This window comes from Colius striatus, chromosome 6 (genome assembly GCF_028858725.1).
Source record: "Colius striatus isolate bColStr4 chromosome 6, bColStr4.1.hap1, whole genome shotgun sequence".
In the NCBI taxonomy this organism is placed as follows: domain Eukaryota; kingdom Metazoa; phylum Chordata; class Aves; order Coliiformes; family Coliidae; genus Colius; species Colius striatus.
In genome coordinates, this window is record NC_084764.1 from 38,002,538 (window position 1) to 38,025,302 (window position 22,765).

Below are 22,765 nucleotides of genomic sequence, written 5' to 3' on the forward strand. Positions count from 1 at the left end.
TTTGAATATTGGTTACAAATAATGTTGCATCACTTGATACATTGTTTGCTATATTGTAGCAGTCTTTTCCTTTGGAAAAAAAACCCCAAACAACCTAAGAAAAGTAAAAAAACCCAGAACTTTGTAAGCAGCCCTGATATGGCAGTAAGAGAATACAACATGAAGAACAGACACAAGGATGTAAATGCAACTTTAGAAACGGAAAAGGCTTAGTGTGTACTTGTCTCATTTTAGAGGTAACGACTGTTCAGGAAGGAGAGTGAGGCAAATCCCTAAGACAACCCCCACTTAAAAACCTCCACTCAGTGTTGATGATGCAGACCTGCACCATGACTCCTTGGATATTTCAGGAACTTTGAGCTAAAATACACATGCACAAAGTAATTAGGTCTTGGGGCCAAACCGAGTCTCAGGGCCTAAAGCAGAGCAAAATACTAGTCCTGAGCATCATGGGTCAATCCAGGCCACACAGTTGGGCCAGCATACTATCATGGAACAGTCTGTGAAAACGTGATAAACAGATCTTGGGGATCTTCCCAAACCTTTCGAGGAGGTCTGAGCCAGAGGCAGCACCCAGGTATTTGCTGAGGTCACCATCCCCAGGCAGACTGAGAGTAGCACATGCTGAACATGCATGCACTGCACACTACAGTTTTGGAGGGGTAAAATAAGGTGTAAGATATGTCACTGAGCAGCATTTCCAGAGATGGGGAGAAAAGGAGGCAGGTATGCCGCCCAGGACCCAGTGGAACAAAATGAACCAGCCAGCTCAGAGCAGACTCACAGCCCAGGAAATACTGCAACACGCAAAACTCAGTGCTTGCCGCAACTGGGACATCCAAAGCCTCTCTCCTCCATGTCATTTTCCTCCTCACCAACCTCTCCTGCTCAGTTCTTTGCCTATAAATAAAACATTTCATTACTGAGTGATGAAGATTAAAATAAGGCAAGTGAGTCACCCTCCCTGGTACTACTTTATTCTTTCCTTTGCCTCATCCTCTTCCTCAACCTATTTGCAGCAAAGGCTGAAGAAAATTCATCAGCATGGAAGTCAAAGAAGAGACAGAGCTACCCGAATCCCTGTGGGGGAACAGGGCAAAGACAACTGCATTTTGATCTGCATGGAATTGAGAAGTACACACTGCACAGATTTTAAACCAGGAGATCTTATGCACTGCCAATAGCCCTTTTCAGCCCCAGATGCAGAGCACTTTACCCAAGTGAGAATGAAGGACGGTATTTCAATAGGAATTGGTTTTTAGATGATTGATGGTTGGCTGTGGTCAAATAAGTGGCCACTTTGTGAAGCTTCATGAGAATTACAGGAACAGAAGAACCCAAGAATAAATGTTTCTGTCCCTTTCTGCAAAGCATGCTTACTCTTACAGAACCCCAGAAAATGGGGAAAGCCTTTCCTCGGTGATCTCAATCACCTTCATCCCCACCAGTAAGTCAGAGGTTTTCAGAGACTAGTCCTGGGAACAGAGGAAAAATGAAGCAAAGTCTGTAAGTCAGGAAGGACAAAAATGTCAATAACTAAAAATGGCATGAATATATGCTCTTTCAAAGTGAGACTAAATCTGGCCTAGTTGGTGAAATCTGAGCCAGACTGCCTGGTGGCTGAAGACAGCTTCTTAGTCTCCTCTGTGGCACATGCTTAGGTCACTGAACTCACCATATCAAGACTCTTTCTACAGCAATTTGAAAAATCAGGTTTTTGATTATGGGCTTTACAGTGCACGTGGCCTTGAGTAGTCCATTGCCATGGATGCTTCAGGATGAGAAGTTCTTGCTAAAACAATACTTGGCAAGAAGTGGGAAGGCCACGAAGAGCAGCTGAACCAGTTGCCTTGGGGAACGTTTGGTTGTGCTCTGACATCCCTAAAAAGTATCAGTGCCAAACCCAAGCAGTGAAGACATTCACATTTCTTACCTATCTCTCCACCTCAGTGAACCACAGGGCTCTCAAGCTGCCTGAAAACAACCAAAAAACTCTTTCATGTTGAGGCATAAAGCTGCCAGTAACTCACCCTCTCCAGTAACTGGAGAGAAACAATAAATGGAGATTTATAACTGGAGCATTATCAGTACAGATGAGGGCTTGGGCTAGGAGCACCTCACTGCAGTTCCTTGCTGGCAGAAGGCTGGTGATTTAGTTCATGGTGAGGGCATGTAGGTATACAGCATATGTTTTCAAACTCAACCTCTACAAATCATGTGAATTAGAAAGGTTTTTTTTAATATGTCTTTACTAAAAGCACTGGGCCTAGTGTGTCTGTCCTCATCACAGAGCAGCAGCCAGAACCACTCACAGTTTGTGCACTGCATCTACACCCATCAGAGCATGAAATACTCCTGGGATTTGGTATCTCACTTCTCCTCATCAGGCAAAGACTGTTCCTCAACTCATTACCTCATCCAAGCAGCTTCCTGTCCCTCCTTCCCACTTCACCTTGCTGGCACACACCACATGGGTGCTGTTCAGTCCCATAATCACGGGACTTCTGTGCCACTGAGGAGCCTCAGGGGATCCCAACCAAGCCCTGTCTGCTGTTCCAGAATGGTACCCATAGGCTATTTTTGACATTTCATTGTGTCTTCAGAGACATGTCCCAGTTATTTGTGCCATCTCCTGTGGCACTGGCCACCTCTATTTTGGGCAGCTGAACCCCACCTGTGACCCATCTTTGGAGGCAGCTGGGAATGGGCCAGAATTGCCAGGAATGCCCTGACAGCTGTGGCCAGTCTGAAGGCAAAAAGAGTCCTGGTGTGCATACCAGCAGGCAGGAGTCGCTGGCACCTTGCTCAATCTCACCTATATGGATGTAGAGATTTACCACTGCTGCCTGTAAATCACCCTACAGATACCCATCAAAGCACAAGGCTGCATACAACTTCCCAGATCCCAACACAGAAAAATCACCACTTGTATGAGTTCCTGCCCTTTTTCCCCCTAAACACTCCTGCACTGTGGAGGTACAGTCCCTTCTTACATTTTGCCATGTCTCTGAAGGAAACCATATGTCTGTATCTTGGGGAATGTCTGGAAGCCTGTGTCATATTTTTGGAAACAATTCTTTTGAAAGAATTTTAATCAGTGTTGATATACAAAAATAAATAACAGAATCTGTGACCAGATGGTGTATTGGGTGACATGGGGCTCTCTTCACCAACATGCAACTTGCTCACCAGACATTCAGGACTGCATCAGTCTCCAGTCCTTGCAAGAGCTGCCTACTAAACTACTCTCAGCCTGAACCAAATTTGTCTTTGGGAAGGGAACTCCTCATTTGAAGAAAAGAAACATTTGCAGCAAAATCCAGGGGCCAAGTATAAAAGCAAGAGAAACTGCTTTGTCCTTGCACAGAAGCTAATGGAGTCAATCTTCATTGCAGCTCTGCAGGAGGAGAAGCAGATGTGGGATCTGCAGCTCCTTATTGTCTTGACTTTGTTTGAGAGATCTCTGAGCTCTCCACTCCTCGTGGGAATTTTTTCCTTCAGTCCCAATCACCAGCTGATTTTGGTTGATCTGAAGAATGGTGAGTGAAATCCATTCTTTTCATCATTCAGAAACCTCTCACAAGGTTTTGACACTGAGCCAGTTTGGCTCAAAGCTGGGCCCACAGCCAGCTTGAAAATATTCCTGAACCTTTCAACAATCCCTGGCTGCTTTTCAAAATTAAAACAAAAGCCGAGATCAGGGAAAGTTTGCAAATTTTTAGGTAGTATAAAACAACTTCTGTACAGTTTGTGATAAATTCCCACCATTTCGGTTATTTTCATGCTGGGAGAACCTCTCAGTCTCCAAATCCTGCTCTTGCCTCAAAGAGCATAACCATGTTTTTCACCAAATAAAAACGACTGGTCTGAGAGATGTGGATGAAGATAGAGCAGGTGTGGGGAAACTACCTGGAAAACATACCGTCCAGTTTACTCTTGTTTGGATGCATTATTCCTTGTCTAAAGTGTCCCCAGGTACCCCATTGCATAGGGAATGTTGTAAGTTGGCAGTTCATGGCAGTGTTCAAAGTTGCTGGAGCTAGGTATCTCCCGCTGGGTCCCTTTTGACGGCTTGAGAACTTGCAGGAATCCCCCTCTGAGCAGGTGAATGACAGAGTTTTCTGAAATACTTAACCAATTTAGATATTCAGCAACATGACAGACCTCTTACTCAGCAACTTAAGAAAAATTGGTCACACAGAGAGAACTGGAAAACTATTTACTTCCATCAGTGAAGGAAGCAGGAGCTGTAGCTGTTCAGGTAACGTGGAATGGAAACACAGGTGCTGCAGCCACAGCCAGCATAGGAGACTGCGTGCGCAGGACTGCACTGGTTGGGATGCTGCTCTGTCTGCCTTGGTTGGCTGGACACAGGCACAACCACAGAGCAGTTTACTTTGTTAAACAGGGAGGGCGAAATGGAAAAGGATTAAAACTACTAACTGCTCTTACAGTACTGCTAATGTAACAGCCTGTCAATCCACAGCTAGCAAACACCATAAAAGGTCTGTATTCCTCACTTCATCTCCACCTTGCCACAGTCTGACACATGCAAACAAACAAGTGTAAAACCCCCTTGCAGACGATTCCAAAAGATAACATTTATTTTGCTTCTTTTTCCTTTCTTTTTTATTTTCTTACTATCTTTTTTCATTACATCTATCCTGCATTCTATAAGCCTGAATCTACAGATTAGGTGAACCCTGAAGAAGTGTTCAAGAAATGTAAGCAGTATCAACTTAATGGGGATTTACACAATTTAAGAGACCCTTTGTTCTGTATGTTAAGATTCAACATGGCCATATTTTCATCCATCAGCGAGCAATAAAATCTTGCAGCATCTTTTCTCCCTTCTTCATGTCATTACAGTCTTGAGGCAATCCCACCTGGAGACCCCAGTCCTGCCCTACACACACGCCCCCTGCACCTAGAGCAGCCTTACAGTATGAGCCATCTGCCTCTCTCTCCAGTAAAAAATCACGTTTCACAACGTGCCGCTCGGATCGGTGAATGAGCAGCACATCAGCAGATTAGCTGAAAGCTACAAAGCAGCAAAACAGCACAGCAGCTGATGGGTGTAAGAGCCCATTTTACTACTGAACTCGGTAGCATCAAGCAGACAGAAAAGCATCAGGGAAACATCCATGTTGAGAGCATACACAGGCATGGAGGCACACTTAGACCCTTGAAAAAAACATATGGATGGGTATCGGTGGAATAACACGTAGACATGCAAATGGTGCTGTTTCTGGTCAGCTACTCTCTGTGCTGACTGGAAGGAATTAGAAAGCACTGAGCCCCAAAAACGTAGTTCCTAATGTTCCTGCAGCTATTGCATAACAGAGACTGATTGCCATCCCAAGCTCTGACCCTCAACTTACTCCAGACAAGTTTAATGCTGCCAGGTACTATAATGGAAATATCTGCTTTCCAGTGAAGAGGAACCTAGATGGGAACCACCAGCTTTCCCAGGGCTGGGTCTTTTGGTTATTTGGGTTCTCTGATGTGTGGCAGTGGCAAAGAATGTGGAGAAGTGTCACCAAGAAGGAAATAGAGTCATTTGTTCCCCAAACATTTCCACCCAGAGCTACTGGAGGCTGAAGCTTTATGAGGTTCATTAATAGATGCACACCTGCTACTAAGACACCCACTAAAGAACCCTAAATCAAGAGGAATGAAGTACATCCCAAAAGCAAACTGAAAATCAACGAATGTGCAGACTGTAGCTAAACTAAATGCACCTTAAGGCAAATACACCTAAAAAGACAAAAGGAGGAAAACAGCAACCAAAAAGTCCACAACTAATGGGATGTATGTCAAAAGCATGCAAAAAATATCCCTATGCTTCTGAAAAGGCACTTGTTTAAAAGCTACATGTTGAAATAACATGAGGGCCCATGCTGGAGTTCCAGGTGCACAGGAATAGCTGAAGTTACTCCTTTGAGGTCTGCCACTCCAGATGTGTACAGGTGTACAGCAAATGAGAGCAGTGCCCCATCAAGTCAGGCCAAATCAAATGCTCTTCAACACCTGACCAAAATCTGGACATCCTGTGCCTAGCAAACTGCAAAGAGCTTTAGGGAAGTTGGCCAGGTCCTTCATCCCCCGCTCCCCTACATGACCAGAAACGATTATTTACAAAGGCCTGGACTGTTCCTTTATTTTCTGTTTTCCTACATGCCCTCACTAAGTCGTTAGCAACATTTCCAAGCAGTCAGGCTGGGAGAAGAACCGGGGAAGGGACACGAACGAGACAACCAGGCGATGCTTCTGCCAGGGCCCTTTTGTTGAGCATCCCCGAGTACCCCTCGCCTTTTACCTGGGGATGTAGTCGCCATGGCAACGGGCGGGTGTTCCTTGGCGGAGCCGAAAACCAGCTGTTCCCGCTGCTGAGCCCCATCTCCATCCCGCGGCGGAGCCCCGCTTGCGTACTGGTCCGCCCCGTCCGCAGCCCAGTGCACCCCAGTGCCCGCCAGCAGCAGGTCCTGGGGGTCCGGCGGGGCTGACATGCTGCCTGCAAAGGCGACCGCTGCTCTGCGGCTCTCGGGCTTCAGCGGAAGCCACCGAAAACGCTGCGGTGGGCGGCCCTCGAGGGCTGGATGGTGCCGCTGGAGCCGGGCCGGCTGCGGGAACGCGGAGCCGCCGCTGCTGCTGCTGTTGCTGTATCCTCCACTAGCGCTTATTACGCAGGTGAAAATGGGTTGTTAGTTGGAGCCTTCCAGCCCTTGCGTCACCCTGTGGCTGGCATATCACAGGGCAGGAATCTGCCAGCCTGGCTGCTGCCGCTCTCCCTCGTTTAACTGCTTCGGCAGGGTAGGCATTGTCTCGAGTGGAGGAGGGAAGAGATGCCCCCTCCCCAGCAGGGACATGCCTCCCTCCCCTCTCCTGCGTACCCCCCGCCAGCGCACACCCCCTCCTCTCCACTCCCTCCTCTCTAGAGCATCCCGGGATGCCGCAGCCAGGCACAGCAACGCGCCCGCCCTGGGAACGCCGTGGGCTGCTCTGACGCCTCCTTGCTCGGCGAAGAGGGGAAAAGGCATCCTAAAAGCTCCCTGTTCCCCTCCTCTCTCCGTCGTCAGCCCGTTGGCCCAGCAGCAGAAGCCCCTCTCAGCTCCCGAGCACCTGGGTTTGTTTACCCTGTTGGCTCATTTGTGTTTGCAGCCACTCCGGGGAGATGATCACAGCTTATTGCATCTAAATGATGCTTGTCAAAATAAACTCACAGTAAGAGTCTGTGTGCCTTTTTTTTTTGGCGTGCCATTGTCTTTCCTTGCTTACAGAGGCGGTGTGAACTCTCAATGATCTGTGCTGTGAGAGCAGTAGTGGCAGGAGATTCAGCAAAGGTGAAAGCACAGGGCAGGACTCTTGACACTTCTCAGGTACAGTGGGAACCAGTATCCTTGCCATCCCTTTACAGATGAGGAAATGGAGTCAGGTAAGTGGTATTGGATCATTCCCACATTGCAGAGAGCTCTGGCATTGACAGGACAAAGTAAGAAACTGACTGTCTTGCAGAAGGCCCTCTCTCTTGTGATGTGAAAAGTCATGCTGCAAAGTGGAGAGTAATTGCCCCAGCCAGAAGCCTTCATCCCGATCTGGCTCTTTGCCTGTTGCAGCAACAGATGTCCAACTGTGATCTTTATGTCACAGCATCCCTAGACAGGCTTCAGCATACTGATGCTTGGGTTTAAAAACTTAACATGTTTCCACCCACCCCAAGCAAAGGGGAAGGAAATTCAGGGTAACACACAATGCAAGATGAAAAGCCTCAGAAGCAGCCTTCAGGATTCCATCGGTGTTATCTTCTCAAGGAACAGCCACTCGTACGCTCACTCCAGTCCAGGATCTATTTCTAGGAGCTATCCTGCTGCTGCCTGAGTCTGTGCTGTTCAGTCTCAGCTCCCCATGGCCCTTCAAAGATGGGGTTGGCTAGGGCCAGGGGTGTCCTTTTGGAGGTCTTCAGCCAAAGGTGCCAATGTGAGCAACATGCTCAAGATTAGCATCTTGAAGTGAGGTGACTGCTGTGAATTCAGATAAACTCTGCTGTCTCAAACTCTTAAGCAGCAAGGGTGGTTTTAAAGGATGAGACGTTATTCTGGTTGAGGTTGCATGGTACAATTCTGCTGTAGAGATACTCCAGGCTAAAATCAGCAAGATTTGTCTTTAAAAAGGGAAATTACATGACTGTTTCTCTATTGTCATAAAAAAATAACTACTTCAGCTGTAGCTAGAAACCATGTATACTGCCCTCTGTCTGTGCTGTAAACTCTGAGGTCTTGTGGGACAGCTTCTACAACCACCATTCGTGACATACCATTAACTGCACACATATGCACAAGGTTCCACAGACTCTTGAGGCTCTGCCTGTCCTGATAGCCATGTTGGAAAACTGATGGTACGGGTTGGTGAGTTAATATAGATCTCAACAGACAGTGTGGACTTCACCAATAGCTTCTTGTTACTAATTACTGAAAACAATGACATGAAATGCACTTCTCCCTTTTTTGTTTTGTGCCCTATTTCAAGATCAGCATGATTATATAGATCATTTTTCTTACAGGGCAACATATGCTTTAACACAGCATGGAAGACCATCTGGGCTACAACAAGAAAACTACTCCAAACCACTTGACTGAAATATGGCTATCCAGAGGGTAAAGATTAGTGGGGAATCTCCTGTTTAGCTATTGCTCTGTTAAAATAATTACAGAGGTAAGTAGCACACAGCATAGTCTTATCAAATTCAGCTTTACTTATGAGTTACTTCCAGGTAATCCACACTCCAAAGACAGCTGAGATAGATGAAAAATATATCTTTGATACCAGCTTCAAATTTTTTGATGGAGGTTACCACTATGGAAAAATCTGCCTGAACCATGCAGCTCCACCAAACCCCTCATTGTAAATTTTGACCCTCTTGTCACTCACACATTTATTTCTTAAGCAATATTTAACATCTTCATGGAACAATGGTGAAAAGATGCCCCTCCAGTGTGCTCAACGTGCCTTATATGTGCTGCAGTTCAGTAGCACATGACTTTAGTCATGTTTGTATTGCCAAATCTCATGCCTAAAGCTCGCCTTATGAGCAAAGGAGAAGAATTTACCTAATCATGGTTCTCCCTTTGACATACACCATGTCAGGCACCATGTATCCTCTGATTATGATTCTGGCAAGATTCGGATGACTTCCAAGTTATTCAGATTACTTCCAAGTAATAATGTTAATGATATACAGTAAGTTTTCAAAAATATGTCTTCCCATAGACCTTAATACATGTCCCTGTTCAGACTCCCCAGTTTTCTTTTGTGTCCATCACTCTCTGGGGCAGCCCTGTGACACTGTTTGTGGGAGGCAGTAACAGACTGGAGGGCTCAGGAGAAGGACTGTAAGAGCAACGAGTCCCTGACGTCTTTGTTGTGAGCAATTTGCAATCACAAAGGTCTTCTGATAGTGCAGCATCATCAGAATGTGTGCACACATGCTAGGGATGATTCATTTCTACAGACCAAAAAGGTTATCATGATCTGAGGGCTGCTGGCCTGAACACAGATAGTGTTACTACAGTAAAAGACTGAATGGAAAGAGTGGGGAGTGTGTGCTCTGCTTGTTGAAGAGAAATGGGGACAAGCAGGAATAAGTACATAAATAAAACCACAAAAAGAAGTGGGTTTTGCTTCAAGGACGCCATTTGTAGTGCAACCCAGGGCTTTATTTCACCAGTTTCTGTACAATCCCCAGGTGACCTGGAACAGTCTCATGCAATACAGTCAGCTCTGCTCGTCACCACGTATGGGTGGGAAACTAGAGGTCTGATTTCAAACCTTGGATACAAATCCTAGGTCTCTACTGACCATTAAAGGGGAGGTACATACATTTCTGACAGCAAAGCTTTGCTTTGCCAGGAATGAAAAAAAAATCAACAGGAACACCATGATGAATACTTAGAAACCTTGATGGATCCATTTTGTGTGCTTGTATAGTAGAATTTGAACCTGGCACAACCTGGGCTGTCATACACATGGCAAAGTCACTAGAGGTTTTACAGGCTTTTCTTAAGATCCCCACAGGAAGATCAGGATGGATGAAGACTTAATCAAATGCATGCTTAAGAGAGGTGTGAGTTCAAGTAATACTCATCACAAAGGAACAAAGATTACTTATTTCTCTTTTCAGTGAATTTACAAAAGTTCCTGGTAGTTTGTATTGTGTTGAAAACTCACTTCTGTGGGGCTCATCTATCTCTGCTCATTGGGATTTAACTCTCTCATTCTTCGCTTTGGACATTATAAATCTCTGAATGTATGAAGTCTGAAAACATATACACACAAATTCCTTCTCTTTCCATTATAGCCCTTTGTGTTCTGGGGCTGATGTATGCTGCTGGGTTAAAGTGACTTTGAACCTCAAGGGGATTTTTGGTCTCAGATGTAACATTAATGGCAAAGAGCAGAGGATCTGGCAAGGTATATCAACTGCTTCAGCAATAGAAAAAAAATGATCTTCCTTCAGGATTTATTCTTGAGATTGTAGAAGAAATGAATGGCAATAGAAAAAGCAAAGGGGAAAAAAAACAAGAGGTCCTGAAATAAACAGGAAAACAAAGGTAAGTGAAACAACCTGCCCGTGCCTCACAGAAAAGACTCTAGCACTGTGGCAGCTACAGTCTGCTTTTCAAGTCACCCCATCTGCATGGCAGACCACCTGATTTCCATGTGTGTCTCATCCACTCCCCCCAAACAGGCAAACCTCCACAAGTGTGTGACAGCTCCTGGCCTGACGATTGTGCATGAGTTCCCAATCAGATCTTGTTTGGACACAGAGAGGTAGAAACCCTAGGAGCCGTGTTGTGGGGTAAATCAGCACATACGTACCCTATGAGGCACAGATAGCTCTCAGGACTCCCACAGCAAGGCTGGAAACCTGGTGAGAATAAGGACTCCTCCCAGGAAAGCCAAACTACTCAAAACTCTTACTGCAGAGAAGCAAATAGCCTGAGAGAAGAGCTGACCTGTGGTGGTGGCTCTGCCCACAGCAAAGGCTATTTGTCATCTTTCAATCCACCAAGCACCTCTTACACAGTGGTCCTTCCAGCAGAGACCTTTGGTCTTCATACTTTCATCTCCACAAGCTCTGGCAATGAAGCAGGACCAAGCAGCCTCTGCAAGGTCCTTTTCACCTACTCATCACACTGATACAACTACCAAGGCAAACGCTTCAGGCCTGTTTGGAAATAGTTACCTCGACCTCCTACAGAGTTCCAAGGCATCATCCACCTCCCTGTCTCCTCCACAGCACTCCTGGGACCCGCTGCACAGGCTTCTATCCCAGCACTCCTTTGTAACATGGAGTGGGTTTCTGCATCAGCCACTGTGTCTTAGACACAATTCTGCTTCTGAAAGCAAAAGCATCCCAGTACCAGGAAAGCAACAGCAAAACTGGCTGAGCCCAGGAAAGGCAGAAATTTGAGGAGAGGTGTAATAACAGCCTTCACAGACAAAGGTCTGTGTGGGATGTGCTCTTGTTTGTAATGATCAGCTGCAGAGATGAGACAGGTACTTGGTCCAAAACTGCAGCTCTGAAAATGATCCCCTGGAGAGGACTATGTCTCAACACCTGCTGTAAAATGAGGAGATTGGTTCAACCGAGGCCTCTAGTAGGTGCAATGTCAGAGATACTGGAGTCTGAACAGAAGCATTTTTACTGTATTTTAGGTAATTTAACCTTCCTTCACTTGCAAAGCTCCCAGACACAGTTTTTGGCAGAGAGTTCATTGCCCTGAGATCTGCCTGGCTATAGCCCTATCACAGAAGCATATAAAGTCCCTGCCTGGCCCTTTAATTCCTACATCATGTGAGAGCTTTCAGCATCTCTAGCCCTCCAATTGTAATGAAATGTGATTAAAGGTGGTGCCTTCTCTGGGTAAGCCTGACTGACTGCTCTGTCCTTCATCCCCTCCGCATCAACAGCCACTCTAGGAGCAGTGAGGATTACTTTTCTTTCTTTGAAAAATGGAGTTTCCTGTGGAAATCCAGTGACAGGAGCTTAAACAGCAAAGCTTCACCACATGAGCAGGCACAGCTGTGGGATGTGTGTGTATCAGGTGTCAGCGGGCAGAAAACTTAGCAGGTCTCTGATGGACACTGCTTGTTTTCCCATTCCTCCCAGCTTTAGCCTCTTTGTAGGGAAAATGCTGAGCAGAGCAGACAGGTGAGTAGGTGGGAGCTCTGCATATGAAAGATGCATTCAATAGTGGCCTAGTTTCAGCAGTGCTCTGTAGCTGAATTTCCATCTAAGTGCTATACCTCAAATGCTCTGCACTCACCCCTGGAATATATGTCTACTGAAATGACTCCCTGTCCTGGAGGACACTGGACCAGAAGTCTGAATCTGAATCCCTTATCTTCACTGGGAATACTATTTGTAAGTACATCCTCCATGTGGCAGCAGGATCTCTGCGTGCCATGGCATGTGTTGTTCACAAGCATCTCCAGAATAGTAACCTTTTTCTCTTTTTATAGTGCTCATCCTGGGAGACCAGCCCAGGGTCATTAAAAGAAGAAGCAATAGAATTTGTCCTGTCAGAGATTCCCAGCTGCATGGAACAGGACTTCCTTCTTTAAGCCCTGGCAGAGCACTTTCAGAGGCCAGTCATCACTGAGAAAAATGTTCAGACTGACACCAATGGGCTTGGTGCTGTTTAATTTCACTGTTAATGGTCCAGCTGTCAGACAAGACAGTCTATGTGAGCTTTGAACAGATGATATAGGGGCCAGAAATTTATATAGGCAATGGTTTTGATACTGGTAAAACAGCAAAAGCAAACAAAAAAAAAATTAAACTAAAAATATCCACAAAATTGCTTCTGGGAGAAGCTGAAGGTCTAATCAGAATTGTTTCCATCATAGGATAATTTCATTGGTACCCTAACAGTACAACCAGTTGCCAGAGAAGCAGAAACAAGAGTTTTTTGGGGTTTTTTTAATGAATTCTCATTGCCTTACATCAGAAAGTATTTGTGCACAGAGTGCTCTTGTGCACTTTCATGGCTCGACAGCAAGTCCAGTAGAGGTTAGAATTTGAGTCCTGATTTGTGCTGATACAGCAGATGTGTTTATTAGACTCTGAGTGTTGATAATGTGCCATTTGTACATCTCTGGAAACTTGTAGAAGCTGGAGGAAACAGAAATGGCCTGATATGCTTTCATTTGGGATTTGGCATGGCAGAGAGGGTATCAGAGAATCAGCCTATGGAGATAAGACCTGCAATCACTTCTAAAACACACAAGAGATTACACGTGTCAGTGTCACTGAGAGACACATCCACCATCATTAAGATTCAGAACTGCTGCACTATGCAAATATTGACAAAACTGCACACATTGGTGATATATACAATGCTTTGGTGCCCAGAGATACCTCTAAGCAATTGTCCCCTGGAGATAATCAGCAATGCTTCTAAAAGTTGTCATAAGGATATCTTAAGTGCATGGCATTGGTTCATCTAAAGATGCTGAGGTAACCTGAGAGATCAAGTTCAATGTAGGAGGTCTGAGGATAAAGAAGACCGAATATAATAAAACTGGACATTGCAACAGCTGCCTCAGTGTAACCTTGACAGCTGAGACTTATATTCCCCTATTGAGCAACATACTTGTCTTTCCTTCCGTATTTTTTTGCACAGAGCTAATTTTCTTGCTTTGTATCCAAATGAGAGCCAAGAACATCTTTACAGCAGCCACTGGGGCCTACCCATAAATTAAAATCGGGCTGAGAACTCCCCATTTTTAATTACTCAGGTTGTTTTTTTTAGGAGAAGTTACCTGAGCAAGAGGCCATTGCTGCCCAGTCACCCCTGAGCACAGTTACTCTGCCTCAAAAGAGGCAGCAAATAACAGATGTGTCTAAGCCAGCTCTACCTGCCTAAAGGTTGGATGTGACAGTACTGAATAATTAGGCTACAAAACTGAATGTAAGCCTCTGCCAGTCAGTGCCCACACACCTAATCTCTACGGGACACAAGCTGTTAACGCTCTGCAGTGCAAAGTTACACATGACTCTGAGTTGTTTGGGTGCACAAGACCCATGGATGGCTGGGTTGGACAAGGGTTGCATTTTGCCAGTGTGAAGCCAAGCTACAATTATTCTGAGACCTTTAATCTATTTTTTTAATCAGATTAAAAAAAAATTAGACTCTAGTTAACAGACATGCTGTAGAGCCAGGCTCTACTTTACATTTGTAATTAGTCTCATTGACTTCAAAGAAGCTGGTTTTGTACATTTGCAGGGCTGGGATTTGCTGTTGCATTTACTTGATATATCATTTAGCACTTGCTATCAGCTCTTCAAAGGGAACATTATTGCTTTATATTTCAAAATCACTTTGTAGTGCATTCTGTATACCACATTATTTAAATTGGAGAGAACAACCTGTAAATTCGTACCAGCTCTACTCAGCTGTGGCTTTATTTTGTGAATTAAATGTCTGCAATGGACACAAGCCTACATTCCCACAAACTATAGCTGGTGTCAGTGCTGAAAAAGCAAAACAAGGCAGGGTTAATCCCTGAGATAAATAACCATTAAAATCATCATTTTTGTTCTCTACATTTTGCAGTGGAATGGGTAATTAAGTAAATAAGTGTCATTACATGTTTTTATAAATTGTGGCATGTTTCATAATGCAACCTCAGTTTTGCAAAACCTGAACTGGAAACAGGGCTCTGTTGGTTTCCCATAAACAGCCCTTTTGTATAAAGTCAAACTTAAAAAAGGGAAATCAGACCCAGAGCCCTCTGCTGGTTGTGAAGAAAATGGTACCCACCTCAAAACAGGACTCTCTGGTAACTGCATGGAATGCATCAACATACAACTTCTGGCCACCAACATTACTTTTATGGAAACAGAACTGCAGGTTATAATTCATCTCTGTGACAGCAAAGTGGGTTTTGTTACTCACGAGCAGCATTACAGGGAAAGTTTCCTAGAGTAAGGCATAAAGAATCTGTTGAGCCCAAGAAGAAAAAAAAAAAGTCTCATTCATTGTAAATTGCTTATCTGAAATCTTATCAACTCATTACAGCTGAACATAGTGGAGAAATAGATAAGAGAACAGGAATAGATAAGAGCCAGTGAAAGATGCTGAAGGGAAATGAGCTTTTGCCCTTCCCACAGCCTGGGGAATTGGGGAGAAAAATTCAAGCAAGTGAAACCAGTTGAGTATTTTCCCGGCTTTACATTTGGAAGTCCTATCAACCCTTCCTAAGTATTGCCCTGCTTTCAAGTGGTAGAAAGACCAGATGTTTGCATAATCTTGTTATCTACCTGGGCAGCAGATTTTGTGAGCTCTAGTTCCCCAAACAACAAAAGCAAAACAAAATAGAAGGGGGGGGGGGGGGTAGATAAGGGTTTCCCAGGACAACATGAGAAAGGCTAAATCCAAATGGAAGAAGGATTGTGATGCTAGCAGAAAGCATTTCAAGTTAGCAATGTTCAGCTGTTAGTAGAACAGATTTCATGAAAGCATTCTGGACAACCCCTACCATTCTATGATTCTACGATTCTATGACAAAATGAAGCTGGAAGACAGGCTTAATTCCCTCATCATTGGCATGTTACACAAGTCTTGTGACATTCACAAAGAGGCTTTCTGAAAAGTTTGACAACTCGGAAACTCCAGTCAAGGGTGAGAGATCAAAATGAGCTGAACACATAATAAGTGACCACATGATTCATAGAGAGTTGAAAATTCAAAAGCTGTGAAGACTCTGCTTGAGGTTTGCCTTATGGGAACAAGGAAGAATCCCTTGTGATCCCAGTTTTTCTGACACATCAAAACTTTCTTAATGTCTCCTACTTGTAGTTGTATTAAGCTGGCTTAAATGCCTTTATGCTCATTAATGGTGGATACATGGGTGTTTTCCTATGATTCTATTTTATACAAAGTAAGTTTTGAGATACTTTTGGTTAATGTAACTTCTGTAATAGTTAAAAGTTTTAAATGAGTCTATCTCAAAATAGTGGGTTGGATTCCTGATTTGCATTTCCATCTCCCAGCTAAAGCAGTTCAGTAGAATCAGTAGGAGATAATTTATGATTCTGAACCGATATTTTTAGTGGTGAAAGTATTGCCAATGGGGTTTTGTCCAGCTCTGATATTCTCAGTATTGAAAGATACATCAAATGAGATCATGAAAAAGAAATGTGAGAACTTGAAGTCTTTTTTACTTCAATTATTCATACATCTGTCTTGGACAGAGCCCAGAATTTCAATGCTTTTAGCAATTGATTGTATATTAAGAATAAAGGATACCTGCTTGACATCTGCTGTGTAAGTGAGTATGGTCAGATACTAAATGCTCCCTGTGCATATTTATTTAATCAAGGAATGCAAATGTCAAGGGGGTAAATTAAAAGACGTCTCTGAGGATAATGGAATGACCTTCCACTGATATGCATAGGAACACATCTTAAAATGTAAAGAATTAAAACTTTAGTTTGAATTAAAATCAGAAAACTCATTCAGAGGGTTTGATTTCCCAAATACACCTCCTTTTACTACGAGTTAATCTCCATTAAAACAGACATTCAATAAAGTTACAACTTGTATCTTCATCCTCTGTTAAAGATCTGTTCTACTTCACTAAAATCACCACTGTGAGGCCATTACCTGTTGGTGTAATAATGACACTCTCTAAAATATGTGTTGTGTCTAGTGTCACAGTGATCTCCTTCCAAGGATCTGGCCTATTATTGCAAAGATGCACTAAAGCTAAGCACTAGGGACAGTTCTTATAAGAGCAAAACACCTTCTAGGTACTGACTTCTGTAGTTAGTGCCTTAGTTATATGAACTTTCCTGAAATCATCTGATCCCAGAATCTGAGGTTCTTTCATGTTGGTCACACCAACAATGTGGAAGCCTGGCACCACTTGCCTGCAAGGTGAGGTGAGCAGATAGGAGTCCCCAGCCCTACAGCCATGACTTTTGGTCACTATCTCCTCTTTTTCAGCAATTTTCAGAGAATCCACTTCTGTTTGTCTCATATCTTTGTCAGTGGCCTCCAGAGTTTGAACCTTCAAGGCCCTGTAACGTGACTTGGGATGAAGACAGATCAGTTAAGATTGCCTTGTTCATTCCACTGGCCACTGCAAGGCACCTCTTGAAGGTAGCTGGATTCCTGCTTTATTCAGTCTCATTCTTCCCTTATTCTCCTTCAGCTGGATTCCTGCTTTATTCAGTCTCATTCTTCCCTTATTCTTCTTCTCCCTCTACCCTTCCAACATTTATGTTCTCAAATCGACTTCAATTTTGCGACACAGGATTGCTTAAAATACAAAAATATAAATGACCTCCTGGCTTCCCAGGCACAATCCTTTTCTATTTCAGGCAGCAATATCATATAAACTGTTCACTGTCATTTAAAAATAAGGTAGAGTGCTCTGTCTCTCTTATTCCTACTGGAAAGGTGTTCCAAAAACTCAATCCTCTTAGAGCTAGACAAATTCTTCCAGTTTCCAGCCTATATTTATTCATAGCCAATCTACAGCCATTTGTTCTTGTGCCAACAGTGCACTTTAGCTTAAATAACTTTTTCCCCCCTCTCTGGTATTTTCTTTGCTGATGTATTTGCAGCTTCCCAAAAGTCACTCCCTATTTTCATTTTGCTGCAGGTTTTAAATGTTGTTCAATTTCTTCTGGTTTTATTATCAATAGTCTCCTGAAACGAGTTGCAGTGTTGTAGACATGCTTTTACTCCAGTTAAACAGGAAAAAACCCCTGATGACATAAAGCCTCTGTATATGCAAATCAAATTGACCATCCTCATTTCTGTTTCAATTGACCACTATCATTTGAATTTCCTGTTGCTGTTCACTTAACCTCTGCTTTTCTGTGTGCCCACTAACATCTCTGCCCCTCACTGGGGACAGGCATATGGGGAGGAGGAAGGGCAGAGCAATTCCCAGATGTATCAGTTTACAAGAGAGAGGTCATTTTTTAGAACTAATTTCCAGATTCCATTTCCTAGTTGGTCTTTTTTTCCTCCAAATGATGTTTGCATCCTGTTCCAGAGCCAGATCTTTTACATAGTTTTCTAGTTGTACATTTAAGTGCTCTTTTAGGTAACAGAAACTCATTCAGGAAGAGTAGGTCTAATACAGACGTTTTTTTCAGCCTAGTGCAACTCACTATTGTCAATCTGCATTATCACAGTCATTCCTGGAGCACATCACCAGAACTGTAACTTTGGTCTATTATGTGCCTCAGACAATTGCCCACACTTGCCTAGCAGTGTCTTCAGAAACTTTTCTGGGAAAAAAACTCTATGGTTCATGTACCCAGGAGCTAATTAATTAAAAACCCTCCCCATTTTACAAGGTGCTGAGCATTAAGATATGGGCAAACTGTCCAAGGCTCCCAGAATTCAAAAAGAGTTGTAAAGTCTGGTCAACAAGGAGCTACTGAGAGTCTTATCTAATGAAATCATTTGGTTATAAAAACTGAAGACAGGTAAAGGCAAAGGAGAATTGAAATTTTTAAAAGTAATAATTGTAAAGAAACATGGCAAGGCAAGACAAAGGGTTGCTCAGGATCCTGTCTCCAATAGAGTTCAGTTGCAGCTTGTCACAGTTTTACTCCAGCCAGCAACTAAGCACCATGCAGCCGCTCGCTCACTCCCCCACAATGGGGTGAGGGGAAGAGAATTGGAAGGGTAAAAGTGAGAAAACTCATGAGTTGAGATAAGAACGGTTTCATAATTGAAATAAAATAGTATTAGTAACATTACTGCTACTAACAATAATAATAAAGGAAAATTAACACAGAATCTTAAGGGTTGGAAGAGACCTCAAAAGATCATCCAGTCCAAAATAATAGAGTAAAATAAAACCCAAGAAAGACAAGTGTTTGAAATTAAAACAACTGCTCGCCACTAATCTTCAAATGCCCAGCCAGTCCCTAAGCAGCACTTCTTCCCCACTCCCCCAAACTTCCCTCTGGTTTTATTGCTGAGCTGATGTAGTCAGGAATGAGTGATGTAGTCTGGAATATCCCTTGAGTCAGTTAGAGCCAACTGTCCTGGCTGTGTCCTCTCCCAATTTCTTGTGTACCCCTAGCCCACTCTGTGGTGGGATGCTGTGAGGAGCAGAAAAGGCCTTGACACCATGTAAGCACTGCTCAGCAGTAACAAAAACATCCCTGTGTTATTAACACAGAGCAAGTCCACACCATGGCCCCATACCAGGTACTATGAAGAGAGTTTATGAGAAGCAGCACACGACTGAATCGAGTAAGTGCACATGGAGAGGGAAAGCAGGAGTGAAAATCACTGTCTTTTACAGAGAGTGAAAATCCTCTGGCACAGTATATCCTGCATATCAGGATATCCTTGCACATTTCCTGCAATCTTTGTGGAAAAATTTCCCAAGTCAGATATTGAAACTTTTCTGTTTAACAGCCTTTGATGAAGGTATATCTGTAAATTTGTCTAATCATTATTTTTATTCACTTATACTTTCAACTTCCATGACATCCTGTAGTTCTGTCTATAAGTTAAAAATGAATCTGATAGATATACTGGAAAGAGGACAAACTGTCCAAGGTGAGGTGTGAGTGTATTGGGGATTTGACATTGTACTGTAACATTTGGTTGTCTCGCCCTTCAGTGCTTTCTAACTTTTTACCTGCTCTTTTTTTTTGTTGCTCTCAAACATGGAACTGATATTTTCATTGAATTATCCACAATGATGCTGATACCTCTTTTCCCTGAGAAGTGATAGCTAATGTAGAGCTCATTGGTGAATATCTGTAGGTGCAGATCATTCTCCTCATGTGTAGCAGTTTGCAATTATCACTGCAGAGTTTCAGCTACAGTTTCACCGTTCAGTTGCTCAAATTTGATGAGGTTCCTTTTGCAACATTTTACAGACAGATTTTGTTTTCACTAATCTGACTAATTCTGCAAGATTCATAACCCTTATTACATCACTGAGTACTCAGTTGTCCACATTTATGAGTATGATGAGCATCCACCCCATTTCCTTCCCCCATTTCCCATCTTGTTAATTCTTCTCACAGCATTAAATCTATGCTCTGGCACTTTGCTGTGACAGAGATAGTTTTAGTCATTTGTTTCCTCTTTTTTTTGGCAATTTTGCCCTTTAGGGAAGCATGGTGGCATCAGCCTGCCTCAGACCCTGACCTTCGAGCAAAGGATATATCTCTCTGAATATGCCACAGCCATTGCTCCTGCACATCAAGGAATAGTAAGTCATGGCTGGACTGCATACTGTGTAGAAAGACCACATCACATTTGCACAGCAAAGGAGGATACACATTGCATGAGCACTAAAACTAGGCATGCATGAAACAGCTCCAATCAAGGTGTTCTAAGTTGACCCATGATGCATTCATCTTTCTCTGGTGTCATGGTGAGTGACACAACTCCTTTCACACAGAATAGTTTAAATCACCTCTCGCTGATACTTTGGTCCTTTGGAGAATAGGGCTTGCTTCTTTACAAGGTCTCAACAGCTGGAGAGGCTGTCTGGGTTTGTTACCACTGTCTTAATAGAAGTTTGTCCCATCTCCTCCTCTTACGTTGAAACAGTGGACAATGGGGTCTAACCCACATAACCATGTTTTGAATCTAGCTACGACCCCAGAAGATTAAAGACTAAGAACATGTAAACTAATGCTACAAGAAGCTGTTGTCTTCTACCTGACTTCCACTTAATTTCAACCTCTAATATCTCCTTTGGTGACTGAAAGTCTAGAGGTATTAGGGACAGGAAGAAGACATTGGTTTTGCCAAGAGTACTGTCAGTGACAAACCTTATTGCAATTGGTGAGCAGTGAATGTTTCAACCATTAAACCAGAATTCAGGAGCATGTTGTGTGCTGTTTGCTGCTTCCCCATCCACACATCACAGATTTGTGTCTCACACCATAATCTCATGAATAATCTGCAGTGACACGTCATGCAGGCAGATTAATTTTGCCATAACTTTTAAGTGTAACAGATCAAGACAGTGTGGACTGTGTTTGATGTTTCCTCTTACAGGATGTATCTGGGTAGGAAATTCAGCATGACCATTCCTTCCCCTGCAGCAGAAGCAGCATTTGTCTGCATACTCCTTTATTCTGATTTGATTGAGGCAGCTCTATGTCATACTCTCACTAATATCTGCTAAAACAGTAACCTGAGATTCTTCCATTGGAAAGATGAAGGCTTTCCTTGATCAATGGCCAGCATCGTTGCAAGATCTCATACAGCTGTTAGCACTCTGCCAGTGACTGTCCCCCCACCTAAATCCCCCTGAATTAAGTTTTGTGAAGTACCTGTTTCAAATTTACATCCTATCAAATACAAGGCAGATTTTGGATCCCTTCTTTCCATTACATGTTATAATTCTATTGAAAAAGCAATTAGATCTGTCCAACAAGAGAGAATCAGTCTAACCTGATGCCACTTCAATAAGCAGAGTTTCAGTATGATTTCCAAACTTAAACATATTTCTCATTCTTTGCCCTGTTTTGTTTAGTATTTTGCTAGAAATGTGAGCTAGTTTGGGAAAAAAAACCCAAACTAGATTTTTAGAAGACCTGCTGCCTAGGTGTGTCTTTATTACCTTCATGGCAGCACCGTCCTATATCCATCTGACTGCAAGAAGCTGCTGGAGTGCTGATGGTCTCTTTAATGCATTCTGTGTGGTTAAGCAGTACCAAACCAAGCATCAGTAACAAATTAACTTCTATCCTCTATTTTTGTGGTCTTGAAACTCAGAGTTTGTTTTCCAAACATGTTAAGACAGTCCTTAAGGCTTTTTTTCACTAGATGCCACCAGCATTATAGAGCACAGCACCATGTATTTCCTCTGTGGCTTTACTCATCGTTGTCACGAGTCAGCAAACATTTCAGCATCTCATTATCTATAAATATCTGAGTATTTATGAAGTCAGACTTGATGTAAAATTTAGTACAACTTTGGCCTTGAACTACAGTTTTGACCTCCTTTGTAATTTTCCAAACTGTTTTCAAACTTCTTAATTGATCACAAATTGTAGCATAAAAATTGGGAAGAAGTTGCTTGACAGCATGGCTTTTAGTTTTTAATAGTACACTTGTCATGGTAGTAAATCCAGTGTGTTGGCTGCAAACAGCAGAGTATTAGGTCTCAATTTCTTTCAGCGCAGCTATTTATCTTCTATCTTTTTCCCCCAAATTTCCAGATACAAGATATAAACAACAGCTCACACACATTTGCCAGGAAATTATACTCATAACCAATTTAATCTAAACAGCTAAATTCTTTTTTATATTTTTCTCCATCTTTCTCTTTTATTTCCATCCTTGTTTCCCATTAAGTATTTTCAGTTTTCTTCCTTCAACATATAAACTGTAGGCAAATAAATTATATCTTGGCTGCTTCTCTTGGTTTTTCTCCTCTTGCTGGTGTCCTCCCAACTCTTTCTCTCCTGGTATTCCTCTGCTTCTTGTCTCAAAATCATGTCTGTTCTCCACTGGTTTGGTAGAACAATCTTACCCATTACTTTCAACCTTTTGTGCTACCTTCACATTCTCTGTCTTTGTAGAATATCATCTGCTAACTCTCCAGAGCTGTGGCAAGTGTTCTCATCATCTAGAGGGTATACATAGACTACATAAGTAAATATTCATCAGTCTGAAGCAGTTCTCTTCAAGCATTGGAAACACATGAACATAACCCTTACACTGGAGAAACAGAAACTTGGCCACCTTTGCCT

The 22,765-nt window shown here is 43.0% G+C and overlaps 1 protein-coding gene across 1 annotated transcript in view; it reads right to left on the reverse strand.

The window, feature by feature from the left end:
* The window catches only part of RTN1 (reticulon 1), a 118,622-nt gene extending 111,947 nt beyond the window's left edge, over window positions 1–6,675 (reverse strand). Inside the window, exon 1 of the mRNA XM_061997838.1 lies at window positions 6,320–6,675. Within this exon, the coding sequence (XP_061853822.1) occupies window positions 6,320–6,509 (190 nt within the window). The 5' untranslated portion in view covers window positions 6,510–6,675. The remainder of the gene's footprint in view (window positions 1–6,319) is intronic.
* Window positions 6,676–22,765: the final 16,090 nt, after the last annotated feature.